Below are 16295 nucleotides of genomic sequence, written 5' to 3'. Positions count from 1 at the left end.
GGACTATAACTCACTTTCACAGATTTTTACTTCGTCGGGAAGTAAGACTTGGCCACTGGTTGATTCACGAACCTATAACAATATATACATATATATATCAAAGTATGTTCAAAATATATTTACAACACTTTTAATATATTTTGATGTTTTAAGTTTATTAAGTCAGCTGTCCTCGTTAGTAACCTACAACTAGTTGTCCACAGTTAGATGTACAGAAATAAATCGATAAATATTATCTTGAATCAATCCACGACCCAGTGTATACGTATCTCAGTATTGATCACAACTCAAACTATATATATTTTGTAATCAACCTCAACCCTGTATAGCTAACTCCAACATTCACATATAGAGTGTCTATGGTTGTTCCGAAATATATATAGATGTGTCGACATGATAGGTCGAAACATTGTATACGTGTCTATGGTATCTCAAGATTACATAATATACAATATAAGTTGATTAAGTTATGGTTGGAATAGATTTGTTACAAATTTTCACGTAGCTAAAATGAGAAAAATTATCCAATCTTGTTTTACCCATAACTTCTTCATTTTAAATCCGTTTTGAGTGAATCAAATTGCTATGGTTTCATATTGAACTCTATTTTATGAATCTAAACAGAAAAAGTATAGGTTTATAGTCGGAAAAATAAGTTACAAGTCGTTTTTGTAAAGGTAGTCATTTCAGTCGAAAGAACGACGTCTAGATGACCATTTTTAGAAAACATACTTCCACTTTGAGTTTAACCATAATTTTTGGATATAGTTTCATGTTCATAATAAAAATTATTTTCTCAGAATAATAACTTTTAAATCAAAGTTTATCATAGTTTTTAATTAACTAACCCAAAACAGCCCGCGGTGTTACTACGACGGCGTAAATCCGGTTTTACGGTGTTTTTCGTGTTTCCAGGTTTTAAATCATTAAGTTAGCATATCATATAGATACAGAACATGTGTTTAGTTGATTTTAAAAGTCAAGTTAGAAGGATTAACTTTCGTTTGCGAACAATTTTAGAATTAACTAAACTATGTTCTAGTGATTACAAGTTTAAACCTTCGAATAAGATAGCTTTATATGTATGAATCGAATGATGTTATGAACATCATTACTACCTTAAGTTCCTTGGATAAACCTACTGGAAAAGAGAAAAATGGATCTAGCTTCAACGGATCCTTGGATGGCTCGAAGTTCTTGAAGCAGAATCATGACACGAAAACAAGTTCAAGTAAGATCATCACTTGAAATAAGATTGTTATAGTTATAGAAATTGAACCAAAGTTTGAATATGATTATTACCTTGTATTAGAATGATAACCTACTGTAAGAAACAAAGATTTCTTGAGGTTGGATGATCACCTTACAAGATTGAAAGTGAGCTAGCAAACTTGAAAGTATTCTTGATTTTATGTAACTAGAACTTGTAGAATTTATGAAGAACACTTAGAACTTGAAGATAGAACTTGAGAGAGATCAATTAGATGAAGAAAATTGAAGAATGAAAGTGTTTGTAGGTGCTTTTGGTCGTTGGTGTATGGATTAGATATAAAGGATATGTAATTTTGTTTTCATGTAAATAAGTCATGAATGATTACTCATATTTTTGTAATTCTATGAGATATTTCATGCTAGTTGCCAAATGATGGTTCCCACATGTGTTAGGTGACTCACATGGGCTACTAAGAGCTGATCATTGGAGTGTATATACCAATAGTACATACATCTAAAAGCTGTGTATTGTACGAGTACGAATACGGGTGCATACGAGTAGAATTGTTGATGAAACTGAACGAGGATGTAATTGTAAGCATTTTTGTTAAGTAGAAGTATTTTGATAAGTGTATTGAAGTCTTTCAAAAGTGTATAAATACATATTAAAACACTACATGTATATACATTTTAACTGAGTCGTTAAGTCATCGTTAGTCGTTACATGTAAGTGTTGTTTTGAAACCTTTAGGTTAACGATCTTGTTAAATGTTGTTAACCCAATGTTTATAGTATCAAATGAGATTTTAAATTATTATATTATCATGATATTATCATGTATGAATATCTCTTAATATGATATATATACATTAAATGTCTTTACAATGATAATCGTTACATATATGTCTCGTTTAAAAATCATTAAGTTAGTAGTCTTGTTTTTACATATGTAGTTCATTGTTAATATACTTAATGATATGTTTACTTATCATAGTATCATGTTAACTATATATATATATATCCATATATATGTCATCATATAGTTTTTACAAGTTTTAACGTTCGTGAATCACCGGTCAACTTGGGTGGTCAATTGTCTATATGAAACATATTTCAATTAATCAAGTCTTAACAAGTTTGATTGCTTAACATGTTGGAAACATTTAATCATGTAAATATCAATCTCAATTAATATATATAAACATGGAAAAGTTCGGGTCACTACATCCAGAGGCGGAGCTAGTAGGGTGGCTTGAGGGTGCTCAGCCACCCCCAACTGTAGTGGATTAATCGATACATGTATGTGTTTTAATTGTAAAAGTTTTGAGTTGTTGATAAAGAAGATGGAGTTTTTAAAGTTGAAGGCGAGTTTCAGATGTAAGTTTGGAAATCTCTGTTAGAAGAGATGATAACTCTTTGTCTTTTTCTCATTTTATGTTTTTGACCCCTCAACTAGTACAATATATGTAAGTATTAGCCCATCAAGTTTCATAAATGTCATTTAATCTTCATTTTAAAGTTAAATATTCCGTAATATAATATAAAATATAAATAAAATATAAATAGGAGATAGATGTATGTTTTATTATCATAAACTAGAATTTTATTTTATTTATTTCACATATATTGCATTCAAACTTTAAGTAATAAAAGATGTACGTATTAATAATGTTTTTGGGTAAAACTGTTCATAAAGTAAGTTGAAAATACTACTCAGTAGCATAAGTTTGAATAAGAAAATTTGTAATTTGTTATTGGGTGATGATAAATCTGTTTTTCATAGATCCACTTGTTTATGCAACAGTTATTTATACAGTACAACTATTAATGCATAAAAATAAGTAGATTTATCAAAACCTTGAGTGGAAATATCAACCCATTTGTCATTTGTATGTAAATTTTGTACCGTTCTAAATAATAATTTTATTTACTTTTTGATAGTCATAAAAAATCGGTAGTTGTAAAGACTTGAGCCACCCTTAACAATAATTTCTGGCTCCGCCCCTGACTACATCATATACAGCAACACAAATTATATAGCTAAAACTATCTACTTAATTGTAAACAATTTTGTATAATGTTTGCAAAATCTGAAATTTGATTGTCGTTAGTATAAAACCTAACTTAGCAGCAGATAATAAAAGTACCTTGAAACACGTCACCGTCATCGTCAGCATTATTATTGTCGTTGTCATCGTCGTCGTCGTCATCATTCTCATCAACATCATCTTCGTCGTCATCATCATCATCGCTGTCTGCATTAATGAGGATAGTATTCGGCTGGTCAATTAGAAGTAACGTTTCTGTGAGGGACTGCACAGTGTCTGCCTCCATACTATTACCGCTTCCAACAACTTCAAGATCAGTAAAATGTTGTGGTGATGGATTGTAAACTTCAAATCTGTCTCCTTTGGATGGTGTAGACCTTATCACTATAGGTTCGCCATTCTTTCTAAATCCTAGTACTCTATCATATGAATCCTTTGGTGTCTTAAAAGTAAAAAGTTTTTCACAAGAGTTTGGAAAACCATGCTTAAATATCCAGACATCAAAAACTTGTTGATCGCCCTCTTCGTAATCATGAATCAAAGCAAGAGACTCCATTCGTGTAGAGAGAGACAACAGTCCAGACAAAAGTGCTAAACTATCAGGTAGGTATACTTCTCCAATTTTTTCACTTGTTAGATCAAATGTAACAAACATATTTCTACGATGCCCATTCCTTGTTAGATCAATGTTTCGCATCAGGAATCGGTATAATAATGCATCTTTGAATTAAAGGATTCCATATAAAACATTTCGTATGTATATCATCACTTTCAAATAAACACAATAATCCGTGAGAGGAACCAAGTACGAATGATTGCATAGCATCAATTCGGTTAACAGTGTCAGGAACAGTAATTGTTAACTTGTTTTGTGGGAAATTATCATCATCAATAATAGAAACATAATTTGGTTGAAATTCGTCATTCATATCTATATGATACCTTGCAAGTAGATGATGCAGCTGATTGTATCGGACACTGTGTTCAGTGATGAACGAGCGACTTTTGATGATGGCATTGAAAACTTTTGAAAGCAATGTGCATCGAACTAACGATTTAATCGGAAGATGTTTTATGATTTCGACTTGAATCTCGATCGGTATCTAATCGGGAATTCTTAATTCTGAGTTTGAGTTCTCCAAACCCCTGAGCTAACACTATAAACCTCAGCGTCCCAATTAACGGAATAAGAAGTGTCACTATTACCATATCTCTTAATCTTGACTAGCTTAGGATCAAAACTGTCAGGACAAACTCCAAAACCAACAGTCCAAAGTTTCCCATCAGGAATCAGTATAACAATGCATCTCTGAATTAAAGGATTCCATATACGATAACTTTGATCTTTACAAGTAGCTAAACACAATAATCTGTGATAGGAAGTGAGTAGATACGATTGCTCAAGAATTTGGTGAACAGTCTCAGGAACAGACAGTAACTTGTTTTGGTGGAAATTATCATTATCACTATCAATAATCAAAGCGTATTTTTTTTATAGTCACCATTCATATTTATATCGTACCGTGCAAGTAGATAATGATGCTGATTGTGGCGGACACTGTGTTTAGTGATGAACGATGAGCTTTTGATGATAGCATTGAATAGTTTTGAAAGCAATGTGGATCGAATCAACGATTTAATGGGAAGATGTTTTACGATTTCAACTTGAATTTCGATCGGTATGGTATCTGGTATTATTAACTCTGAGTTTGAGTCGGTGGACATTTTGGAATTTAGGGTTTCGAATTTTAGGGCTTTGTTGGTAGAACGGCTGAGTGATTATTGATCGAAGTCTACATATGATACGAGTCTGAAATGAAAGTTAAACATTAGTGTGGATATTTCTATTTAAATGGGTTAACTGATATAATATTAATATTAAATATTAATATATCAATTGATTAATATTAATATTAATATTAAATATTAATATTTAAATGGGTTAATGAAAGGGAAAGAGTGGAGTGGAATGGGTTTAGGGATGACATCGGGTCGGGTTTGAGTCGGTTTTAAGTAATCCGGACCCGAACCCGATTAAAAAAACCCTCCTCAAACCCGACCCGAAAACCGTCGAGTCCCCATTTACTTATATACTATCGGTTTTCGGGTTTCCTCACGGGTAAGCAGGTATGCCCGATTAGTCATTCGGTATTTATTTTTCAATAAGTTACCAAATCAAAATATCAAAAAATAACTTAACTAATTCATGTTTAAATTATTATAAAATATTACATACAAAAAGTTGATTAAAAAGTTTCTAAAATACTTAAATACGCAAAGTATATAAAATATCACATCTCGAAAACTTGTTATATATAATTATATTGAATAAAATTATACTCGTTTTAAAAACAAATAAGAGAAATCTTTTATACATTAACAATATAATACTAATACTAAAATTTTACATAAAAATTATTATTAAAATTCCTCGGGCCGGGTATACGGGTATGCGGATCGGGTATACGGGTCGGGTAAACGGGTTTGTATCCAAAACCATACCCGAACCCGGACCCGGAATTTTTTTTGTAACCATCCTCATATCCGGCCCATGACCCGACGGACTCGGGTCAAACCCGGCCCAATTATAACGGGTTTTGGGTTTCCCCATCGGGTACGGGTCATTTTTCCATCCCTAAATGGATTAATGTTGTTGACCCAGTTAAGTTTAGTTTTGGGCTCTACTGGTCTTAGACATGGGTTTGGGTTGAAGCACAATCTGATGTCGATATTATTTATGCACAAAATGTCGCTTCTGCCAAGACTAATTTACATTGCAAGAATTCTTCGTTGATGTCTGAAAGGGGTAAGGATAATGTTGGCTCGACTCCTGGCATTGGTATTGTTGTCGGAGATCAAAAGTCAAGGCACGCGGGCCGAGCAAGGAGGGGGTGTTAAATCAAATGATCTTAATGTCGAAAGAGAAATCCCTACGGTTCTTCAGAGTATTGGCAAACTTAAATCCTCAACGGGTAATCATGCTAATTTTTTTATAGGAGGCAACAAAAGATTTTAAAGGTTGTTGGGTTGAAAGTAAGATTTTAAGCTCGGAGACGGTTCCTAAAACTAGAAAAGCTAAGACGAGGAAAATTCACGGTGAGGAGTTGAAAAATTTCAACGTCGATGATGTGAAACCCCGAAGTCAGATTTTTGTTTACATTCGATTCGGTTGGCTTTTTCAGGATCTGCTTTGCTTGGTCGCTTGTTTCTATGTTTAGATTGCTAGTTTGTATGTGTTGCTTCTTGTGCTCTTTTTTTTTTTTTTTTTTTTTTTTCTCTCTTTGTATGTGTTTATTTTGGTTAGGTGTCTGGTATGTTTAGTTTCAGTTGTTTTGGTTGTTTTGTTTCGGTTTTCGTGGGCCGGTTTGTTGTATCTTGTATTTGGGTCTTTGTCTTTTTGATGAATTCCATTTTTTTATGAAGTTACAGTTTTTGTGCCAAAAAAGAAAAAGAAAAAGAAAAATAGCTAACCCGTTTTGTTCAATATATTTTTATTTTTCATTACATACAAATGATTAGTTATTTATAGTTTTCATATAAACAGGTAACTCGTTTTCTTCCCAAAAGATTTTCACCATTATCATTAGGGGATTTTGTTGGAAAACAGTGTGTACTTTTACCAATTTCAGATTAACGCAGCGGATAGTTAAAATAATAATCTTTTATTATTTCATAAAAACATTTACAAGATTATATATTCATATATTTAATGAAACATGCACACGATTAATTTATCCCAATGATCCAATTACACAACTAATAATTGTCAAAATATGTAATTCACAAAGTGACTAAACGATATACCTTTCTTGGAGAAATTGATGAGACGGAGAGAAACTTACGATCAAAAGTATGACCGTCTCTTTGAATAGTCCACACTACACTTCAAACGACCGTCAATGGCTGTTAGTCCAAACTCAAATATCGTATTAATATAATCCAATTATATTAATACATTAATCGATAATACTCCGTATGTGTATGTTGAGATTTATCAAAGGAAAGCGAAACAAATATGTTATTTTTCTCTCTTTTCACTTACTGATCTCATAACCCAACGATCATATATATATATATATATATATATATATATATATATATATATATATATATATATATATATATATATATATATATATATATATATATATATATGAATATATGATATACTCCGTTTGTTTGGTAGCAAAAAACAAATCAAAAGAATATATTGTTTTTGATTTCTTTGTATGTAATATCATATTTCATTTGATTTGGTTTTAAAAAGTCGTATTTCTCAAATACTTTAGGGGTATGTTATGTAACTTATAATTAATAATTTCTATCATGTCGCTTTCATGTGAATAGTAAATTAATTAATTTCGTTTCATTTACTATTCATATGAATAGTAAATGAATTAATTTCGATTTACTATTTTGTTACTTGAGTAATATATATACATCATATATATATTTTATTTGAAGTCTCGGTGTATATGTGTGTGACCCCGAAGGCTCAAATGAAGTTGGCCATATAGTTATATGTTGTACCTTGCACATTAATCCTACAGACACCCACTTGTGCATGGCACAACACCAAGTAACTATACAAACAATGGTAAGCGTCTAGCAACACGTCATTGTCCCCAAATTCATGTGAGGGTAGTTTCTCGAAACTGTTTATGGTAAGTTTTAAATGTCATTCGTCCGTTTATTTCAGATACTTTAGTTAAATTTGAGATATGGATCATCGGTCATTCTCATTTGTTTAACAATTTTGTTTCTCGATCTTAGAACTGAATTAGATCACCAAATTAATTAAGTATCATCTTAATTACATCTGGGTGCGGCCACACAAATATCTTATTCATTCATCGAGGAGCTCAAAAAGTATCTAACTCCAAATATTTTAGAGGAACAAATCCTATATTGCATACACGTGTCTATCACGAGCTTTACATTATATCCAATAATGGCCTTTATAATAGCCTTATTCAGGACATCGTTTAACCATATCAAAATACAATGCTACACTCATCAAGACGGGCGTGCATCTCAAGTCTAAGGACACAAAGACATAATCACTAAAAGATTCACTACTGACTATGATCCATGTAGTGACATCTCATGGTTGGGTCATTCCAATATTCATCATCAATGAATACATATGAATTTTGGTCTCAACAAGTTAGCTATTCATCATCAATGAATATAATCAAAATTTCACATTAATCTTAATTCATGTTATTCCCATAACATGACCGATTATGGAAATTTTGAATAATCAACAATTATTCATGGATTAAACATGCTAATATAGAACACAGTGATATAAATGAAAACGATCATACCAACTATATATCAATTCATTAATATAAAACTGCTTAATGTTCCAAAAATATCCAAATACTAAATTACAAATGAATAAGATCAGCAGCATAACGAAGTCTAGTATTACTAGAATGATCATCATGCTTGTTGTGCATCATGGGCTTCATGAACGGGTCAGCCACATTATCATTTGTATGAACCTTTAAGAATACTAATATCATTCCTCTTAATGACTTAATGAATGTAGTTAAACTTTTGAAGAATGTGCCAGATACTTTTATGTGCATGTGATTCTTTCAAAAGTATATTAACACTCGAACTATCACATGACATATTATAGAAGATTAAATGTTGTGAACTACTCTGAGTATAACAACAAACTTCCTTATCCAGACAGCTTTCTGAGCAGCTTCTCAGTCAGCAATGTATTCTACTTTTGTTGTAGATTGTTCAATAGTGCTCTGCCTAGAGCTCTTCCAATCAACTGTCTTGCCCATCATGATAAAGAAACAACGTGACTGGATCGAGAATCATCTTGATCAGTTTGAAAACTAGAATCAGTATAAAACTTAATACTTAACTCTTCTTCCAAACCACCGTAAACCAAGAACATATCATTAGTACTCTGCAAATACTAAAGAATATTCATAACAACAATCCAATGTACTTCACCTGGATACTGTACTTCTTCTTTGATGTCGCCTTATCTTCATAATCAAAATGCTTGTTAAAGATGACAATTTCAACTCACTTATTCTTAAGCAGGTCAATTCAGGTTGTTTCATCTCTAAGGAGCCAAATAAGAAAAAATATTAGGTTGTTTAGTTAACAAACTAGCCGTGGAGCCCTCGCTTCGCGCCGGGGGCTCCGTTTTGAATGCGAGTTAAAAAAAAAGTCTTGATCTATTTTGTAAAAAAGAATTTTTTTCGACATAACATTGAAGGGTTGTTCCTTTTGTGAAAGTTGCTTCTTTTAGCGTTCGGGTTTTATTTTTTTAAAAAAAGTTAGTAAAGTGGGGGTTCGATTTATATTTTAATAAAAGTTAGTGGGTTAAGTTTGTAAAATTTGAAAAAACTTTACGTATAAAGTGGGGGTTCGATTTGTATTTTAATAAAAGTTAGGGGGTTAAGTTTGTGAAAATTGAATATTAGTAAAAAAAAAAAGTTAGTAAAGTGGGGGTTCGATTTGTATTTTAATAAAAGTTAGTGAGTTAAGTTTGTAAAATTTGAAAAAACTTTACGTATAAAGTGGGGGTTCGATTTGTATTTTAATAAAAGTTAGGGGGTTAAGTTTGTGAAAATTGAATATTAGTAAAAAAAAAAAGTTAGTAAAGTGGGGGTGCGGTTAGTATGTTAATAAAAGTTAGGGGGTTAAGCTTGTGAAATTTGGGGAAAAAACATACGTATAAAGTGGAGGGTTCGATTTGCATTTTAATGAAAGGTAGGGGGTTAAGTTTGCGTAAAGTGAAAAAATAAATAGTACTATTCATTGGAAATGTATCTTTTAGATATAGGTATAATATAATATAATATAATATAATATAATATATCGTAATAACAGGAAATATTCTATGTTAATTTTAGATAAAAGTGATATAAAGGCACTAATTAGTGATAAGATTACTAATAATTATTTGTGGGCAATTTCTGGTCAACCAGACTCTAATTGAACTATACACAAAAAAGCATCTTTTTGATTCATTCTCAAACCATCATCGATCCATCCTAATTTGGAGGGTAGTGCTTACACTTACACCATCAAGATTAATTAGTACACCTGAAGAGCGTTTAAGTTCACAGTTTTATCATTATTTATTTTGTTGTTTTCAATAATCATAATCGAATGATACATCATTTTGACCATGTTTGAAATTTCAGTGTTGAATAGCTTTTGATTTTGATGGTTTACAAATAATGCCTTTTCGTTCTGTACCTTCTGTGACCAAATATTTCTAATTTTCAAATTATGCATTATCGGTTTAACTAAATGATCTCTAATCGTTTTTGTTTCATATTAGGTTCTCGTGCAAGGATTTCGAAATGAGTTTTATACTGGATAGCAGCTTCAATCTTTTGTGTACAATAACGTAACATAAAGACATAAAATGCCAGATCAGTACGATTTTGTGCTCCCTTTTTTTGTATGTTCTTGCTTGCTATTTCAGTAGGTGGTTTTGTATTTTTGAAGCTCACATGATTTAATAAACTAATACTCCGTATCAAGAGTTCTGCTGGCCTATTTTTGGAGTGCAACTTCTTTTTATATATTTGAATCATCAGAACAATCATATCCTATTAATCTAACAAAACAAACACTATACTACTGATAAAGAGAATTTAATTACATGCTTAATCATTTATGTTGATGATATGATAATAACAGGAAATGATAAAGAGAAAATTTCTAACTTAAAAATGAACTTATTTAAAGAATTTGAAATGAAAGATTTGGGCAGACTTAAGTATTTTTTGGGGATTGAGGTATTACGATCCCAACAGGGAATATTTATCTGTCAAAAGAAGTATGTTCTTGATTTTCTTGCAGGAACAAGTATGATTGATTGCAAACCAGCTGATACTCCAATGATTCCAAACCAGAAGCTATGTATGGAAGATGAAGCTGATCTTGCTGACAAAGGGCAATACCAAAGGATGGCGGAAAAACTCATCTATCTTGCTCATACTCGGCCTGATATAGCTCATGCAGTTGGAGTTGTGAGTCAATTCATGCATCAACCACAGGTTCATCATATGGAAGCTGTAATGAGAATCATCAGATATTTGAAGAAAACGGCGGATCATGGAGTTGTTTTCAAAAGAAATGGACATCTATGAACTCAAATATACACGGATGCAAGTTGGGCTGGTGAGAAAGGAGATAGAAAATCTACATCTGGATTCTTCTCATTAGTCGGGGGCAATCTTGTAGCATGGAAAAGTAAGAAACAAAAAGTTGTCTCACTTTCAAGTGCCGAATCAGAATTTAGAGGAATAGCCAAAGGAGTAGTCGAAGCACTATGGATCCGAAAACTTTTGACAGAAATTGGGTTCCCTCCAAAAGAAGCCATTCAAATCTTATGCGACAATGAAGCCGCCATTGCCATTTCAGAAAATTCGGTTCAACACGATCGAACGAAACATGTTGAGATTGATAGACATTTCATCAGGGAAAAATTAGATGGCGAAATCATTTCTTTTTCATCTATTAGATCAGAAGACCAGTTAGCCGATATTCTCACCAAATCTGTTAATGGGAGATTTTTCAGTGAAGTGCTTAGCAAGTTGAATATTGGAAACCCCACTATTCAACTTGAGGGGGAGTGTTAGAATACGTTCAAGAAAAAAGTCAAGAATAGTCAACTTACCTTTTATGGTAAGTTGACTTTAGGATCAGAAGGGTTCCTTCATCATTTCCTGATTTGTACATGTCACAAGGCAACCAGTATTCTGCACAGATTCAACGGCTACAAGCACCAAGACAAAACAGCATATTTCCTTTATTGTAATGGTGGTTCCAAAAGTACAATTGGAGCCTTACCAAAACTAGAAAGAGCTGTTAGCTTCATGTAATTATATAAGCCCTCTTGTAATGAATAAAAATCAATACAGTTCATACAAAAAATTACTGATCAATAATATTCATCACAATTACTTTTTAATTATCATTGAAAATAGGTTTAACTTACATTGTTTCTAGCAAAAATTGTTTCTTCAATTCCAAGAAAATAATAATAATAATAATTAATACATAATAATATGTATAATTAGTGAGGATATATCCTGTATCCATATCCAGGTTGTTCATTTGGTTAGCCGGACATACGTTTACCACAGAGTAAGGGATATTAACATATCATACGCTTACCCGAAAAAAAACATATCAGTGCAATGAATAAATATGCAACACTCTGTTTTTAGTGACCTCTTCTTTCAATAACATCTTATATGGTTTTCTATTAGTTTGTGCAGATTTCCTAATCTACCACCAGAAACTTCATCAGGAAATATAAATTTTAATTTTAATATAGAATGGTGAATGGTGATTAGGTCTAGTGGTCATATTAACATTCCTAAGATCATCACAAACATTCGGACTGGGTTTGCATTCTAAAGCTACTTAACCAGAAACCAACCAGAATACATAAAAGAGTTGTGTATTTCAACACAACTTAACTCTTGCTAAACTTAACTCGAACCAAGTAACCCATGTAATGTTCTGCCTCTGCTCAAACAAGTATTTCAGGTCAAATGGGTCACATTAGTCAATATTCTTTGAAAATAATAGTTCATCATTATTCGGGTTGGTGGCCTGGTGGGTCAACCCAAACACACATTAGTTGATCCAAACGCAACCCTAAAAAATAGCATGTTGGCAGGTTTTAAGTTCATGGGTCAAAAACCCTAACACCTTGTCAAATCTGCGAATTAAGTTTTAGGTTGTGTCAGAAGTTGACATCCCTATTAGGGTCTGTGGATTGACCCGCTTACCAAAACATGAGCTGAAAAGTTAAACGGGTTGGGTCTGTGTTAGAAAATCACTAGCGGATCAAAGAGAATTATCTTATCAGATTTTCAACGAACACCGTAATGTTAGTAACAAACACCTATATGTAATAGCAAAACAAACACCTAAATGTTAGTAGCTATTAGCCTCATGCCACTAGTAACTAGTAACTCTGGACAACCAAGTACTGCAAATATATTGGTTAACAAATGAGATGGTTAGGCTGCAGAGTGTAAATTTAGTTTCAGGTGGCATTTACTAAAAGTTAAAACATGAGCAAAGTAACAATTAGTCATTGAAAGAAATCAACCAAACAATAACCTTCTGTCTCAACTGCTACAACATCACATCGTGCAACAACTTAGTCCAGGATCCGAAATGATCTCTTTCAGTTAACTGAAAAATGAAATTAAAAAATGAGTGAGATGCCAAACAACGAGTTAGAATAACAGAGTCAGAAAGTTGCAATATAAACACGTTGTAAGAAGAAACACAACATGAAGGAACAACCAACAGAATGCAACAGAAAGATCACTTTTTACAGCCTAACAGTTTTATCTGGTAACAAACTCCACTCCTACACAAACTGTATAGTCACAATTTGCAGCAGCAACAGCAGCAACAGTACCCAATACCACTTGAGTGGTGTATGGGGGAGGTGAGATGTAGACAATCCTTCCTTTATCCGAGAATAAAAACAAGTCATCTCTCCACCCAGAAAAGTAGAGAAAGTCATCCCTCTCTTTATTCGGCGGATAAAGAGAGTGCTTCCGAGTGGACCTCCGGCCTTTTTTTTTTTTAAATAGTAAAATAAAATAATAAACTGTATAGTCACAATTTGCATTTAACATAAACTGTATAGTCACAACTCGCAAGATGTCTACTTACTCAACTAAAGCATTATAATCACGATCAGTATAACATACACATAAATATAAGATATTCTCTTCAGTCAAGCGTGATTTTCACAGCTTTAACAATGATGATGATATTGATAAGAAATAGTAAACTAGAAAATCATATTTATATAAGCCATGGTCAACTTGATGGATGCTAACTGTATCCCATCGATTAGGCAGGCTCCTACAGGACTATGCGGCGGGCATTACAACCGAAGTAATGCTTAAAAAAATGTAAATATATAACCAACGCAGGGAAATTTACATATCTACTACTTAATCACATTCATGCACCTGCAGGATTATCATTTATCTTACATTTATAAAATATTTTTGCAACTTTGATGGGTCCTATATGGTGTATGTACTGCTAACTTCCTCATTTATCAGTGGAGATCATTTTTATCATTTATATGACAATAAAGAAGTGCTCAATCTTCTCTTGCAAATACACAGGGCGGCAAATTATATAGCCAAGACTATCTACTTGATTGTAAACAATTTTGCATAACGTTTGCAAAATCTGAAATTTAATTATCATTAGTATAAAACCCATCTTAGAAGCAGATAATAAAAGTACCTTGGAACATGTCACCGTCACCGTCATCATCAAAATCATTATTGTCGTTGTCATCAACGTCGCCGTCATCATTCTCATCTTCATCATCATCATCATCATAATCATATTCGTCGTCTTCATCATCATCATTACCATCGTTGTCTGCATTAATGAGGATAATATTCGGCTGGTCAATTAGAAGTAACATTTCAGTGAGGGAATGCACAATGTCTGCCACAATACTATTACCACTTCCAAAAACCTCAAGATCCATAAACTGTTGTGATGATGGATTGTAAACTTCAAATCTGTCTCCTTTGGATGGTGCTGACCTTAACAATATAGGTTCCCCATTCTTTTTAAATCTTAGTACTCTATCGCTTGAACCCTTTGGTGCCTTAAAATTAAAAAGTTTGTCACAAGAATTTGGAAACCCATGCTTAAGTATTCAGACATCACAAACTCGTTGTTCACCCTCTTTGTAATCATTAATCACAGCAAGAGACTCCATTCGCAAAGAGAGATACAACACTCCAGACAAAAGTGCTAAACTATCTTGTAGGTAAACTTCTCCAATTTTTTCACTTATCAGATCAAATGTAATAATCACATTTCTATAACGCCCATTCCTTGTTCTTCTACTATCATCACTAGCTAGAAAATAAATGATCCCATTTATAACTACCTGATCTGTAGGCAAGGAAATCGATTTACGAGGCTTATCGATAGGTATAGTTCTCCAAACCCCTGAACTTACGGTGTAAACCTTGACGTCCCAATTGACGGAATTACAAGTGACACGATCCCTGATTTTGACAAGCTTAATGTCACAACTATCAGGACAAACTCCAAAACCAACAATCCAATCTGACGAATTAGGAATCGTAATAACGATACATCTCCGAATTGAAGGATTCCATATATCACATTTCTCATCTATATCATCACATTCAAATAAACACAATAATCCATGAGATGAACCAAGTACGGACGATGCCATAGCATCAATTCGGTTAACAGTGTCAGGAACAGTAATTGGTAACATGTTTTGGGGGAAATTATCATTATCAATAATAGAAACATAATTTTGTTGAAATTCGTCATTCATATCTATTAAATACCGTGCAAGTAGATGATGCATCTGATTGTAGCGGCCACTGTGTTTAGTGATGAACGAGCGGCTTTTGATGATGGCATTGAAAATTTTGAAAGCAATATGCATCGAACTAACGATTTAATCGGAAGATGTTTTATGATTTCAAATTGAATCTCGATCGGTATGTAATCCGGAATTCTTAATTCTGAGTTTGAGTTCGTAGACATTATTAATTCGGTTAATAATGTTCAGGAACAGTAATAGGTATCTTATTTTTGAGGAAATTAGCATTATCAGTAATCAAAACATAATTTTGTTGAAATTCTTCCTTCATATCTATTAAATACCGTGCAAGTAGATGATGCATCTGATTGTAGCGGACACTGTGTTTAGTGATGAACGAGCGGCTTTTGATGATAGCATTGAAAACTTTTGAAAGCAACATGCATCGAATCAAAGATTTAATCGGAAGATGTTTTATGATTTAGTTTTCCTACCTTTAATTTCTTTCAATTCATGATCGAGTTTATCTCCATTTATCTCCATCATTGTCAATGGCGGAACTTAAACCTGATACAGATGGAGCTAGTGCAAAAATTTATTTAATTTTACATTGAAGTTGGGGCAAACACTAAACAAAACCTTATTTTTAGTATAAAAAATGTTTT

At 32.7% G+C, this 16295-nt stretch overlaps 2 protein-coding genes across 3 annotated transcripts; both read right to left on the bottom strand.

Annotated features, from left to right (window-relative positions):
- Positions 1 to 4377: 4377 nt before the first annotated feature.
- On the bottom strand, positions 4378 to 4985 carry LOC139894910 (F-box/kelch-repeat protein At3g23880-like). The gene is made up of 2 exons (XM_071878120.1): positions 4783 to 4985; positions 4378 to 4726 (listed from the first exon to the last, which is right to left on the bottom strand). The coding sequence occupies exons 1-2, from the start codon at positions 4983 to 4985 to the stop codon at positions 4378 to 4380; spliced, it is 552 nt and encodes a 183-aa protein (XP_071734221.1).
- Positions 4986 to 13251: 8266 nt separating this feature from the next.
- On the bottom strand, positions 13252 to 16060 carry LOC139868421 (uncharacterized). Of its 2 annotated transcripts, none has more exons than XM_071856754.1 (2): positions 14553 to 16060; positions 13252 to 13469 (listed from the first exon to the last, which is right to left on the bottom strand). In XM_071856754.1, exons 1-2 carry the CDS (start codon positions 14803 to 14805, stop codon positions 13462 to 13464), a joined length of 261 nt encoding a protein of 86 aa, XP_071712855.1. In that variant the 5' UTR covers positions 14806 to 16060; the 3' UTR covers positions 13252 to 13461. Both variants share the same exon structure in this region; 1 of them encodes a protein (XP_071712855.1).
- Positions 16061 to 16295: the final 235 nt, after the last annotated feature.

This window comes from Rutidosis leptorrhynchoides, chromosome 1 (genome assembly GCF_046630445.1).
Source record: "Rutidosis leptorrhynchoides isolate AG116_Rl617_1_P2 chromosome 1, CSIRO_AGI_Rlap_v1, whole genome shotgun sequence".
Lineage (NCBI taxonomy): Eukaryota > Viridiplantae > Streptophyta > Magnoliopsida > Asterales > Asteraceae > Rutidosis > Rutidosis leptorrhynchoides.
The sequence above is the reverse complement of the archived record's forward strand: the minus strand, read 5'-3'. Positions and strand labels throughout refer to the sequence as shown.

Bases quoted from the DNA above. Each gene is read 5' to 3' on its own strand.
- LOC139894910 (XM_071878120.1), bottom strand. From the start codon at position 4,985: ATGTCCACCGACTCAAACTCAGAGTTAATAATACCAGATACCATACCG. The intron at 4,727-4,782 runs GTACGATATAAA...GATTATTGATAG, and splicing joins CATCATTATCTACTTGCACG to TGATAATGATAATTTCCACC.
- LOC139868421 (XM_071856754.1), bottom strand. From the start codon at position 14,805: ATGGATCTTGAGGTTTTTGGAAGTGGTAATAGTATTGTGGCAGACATT.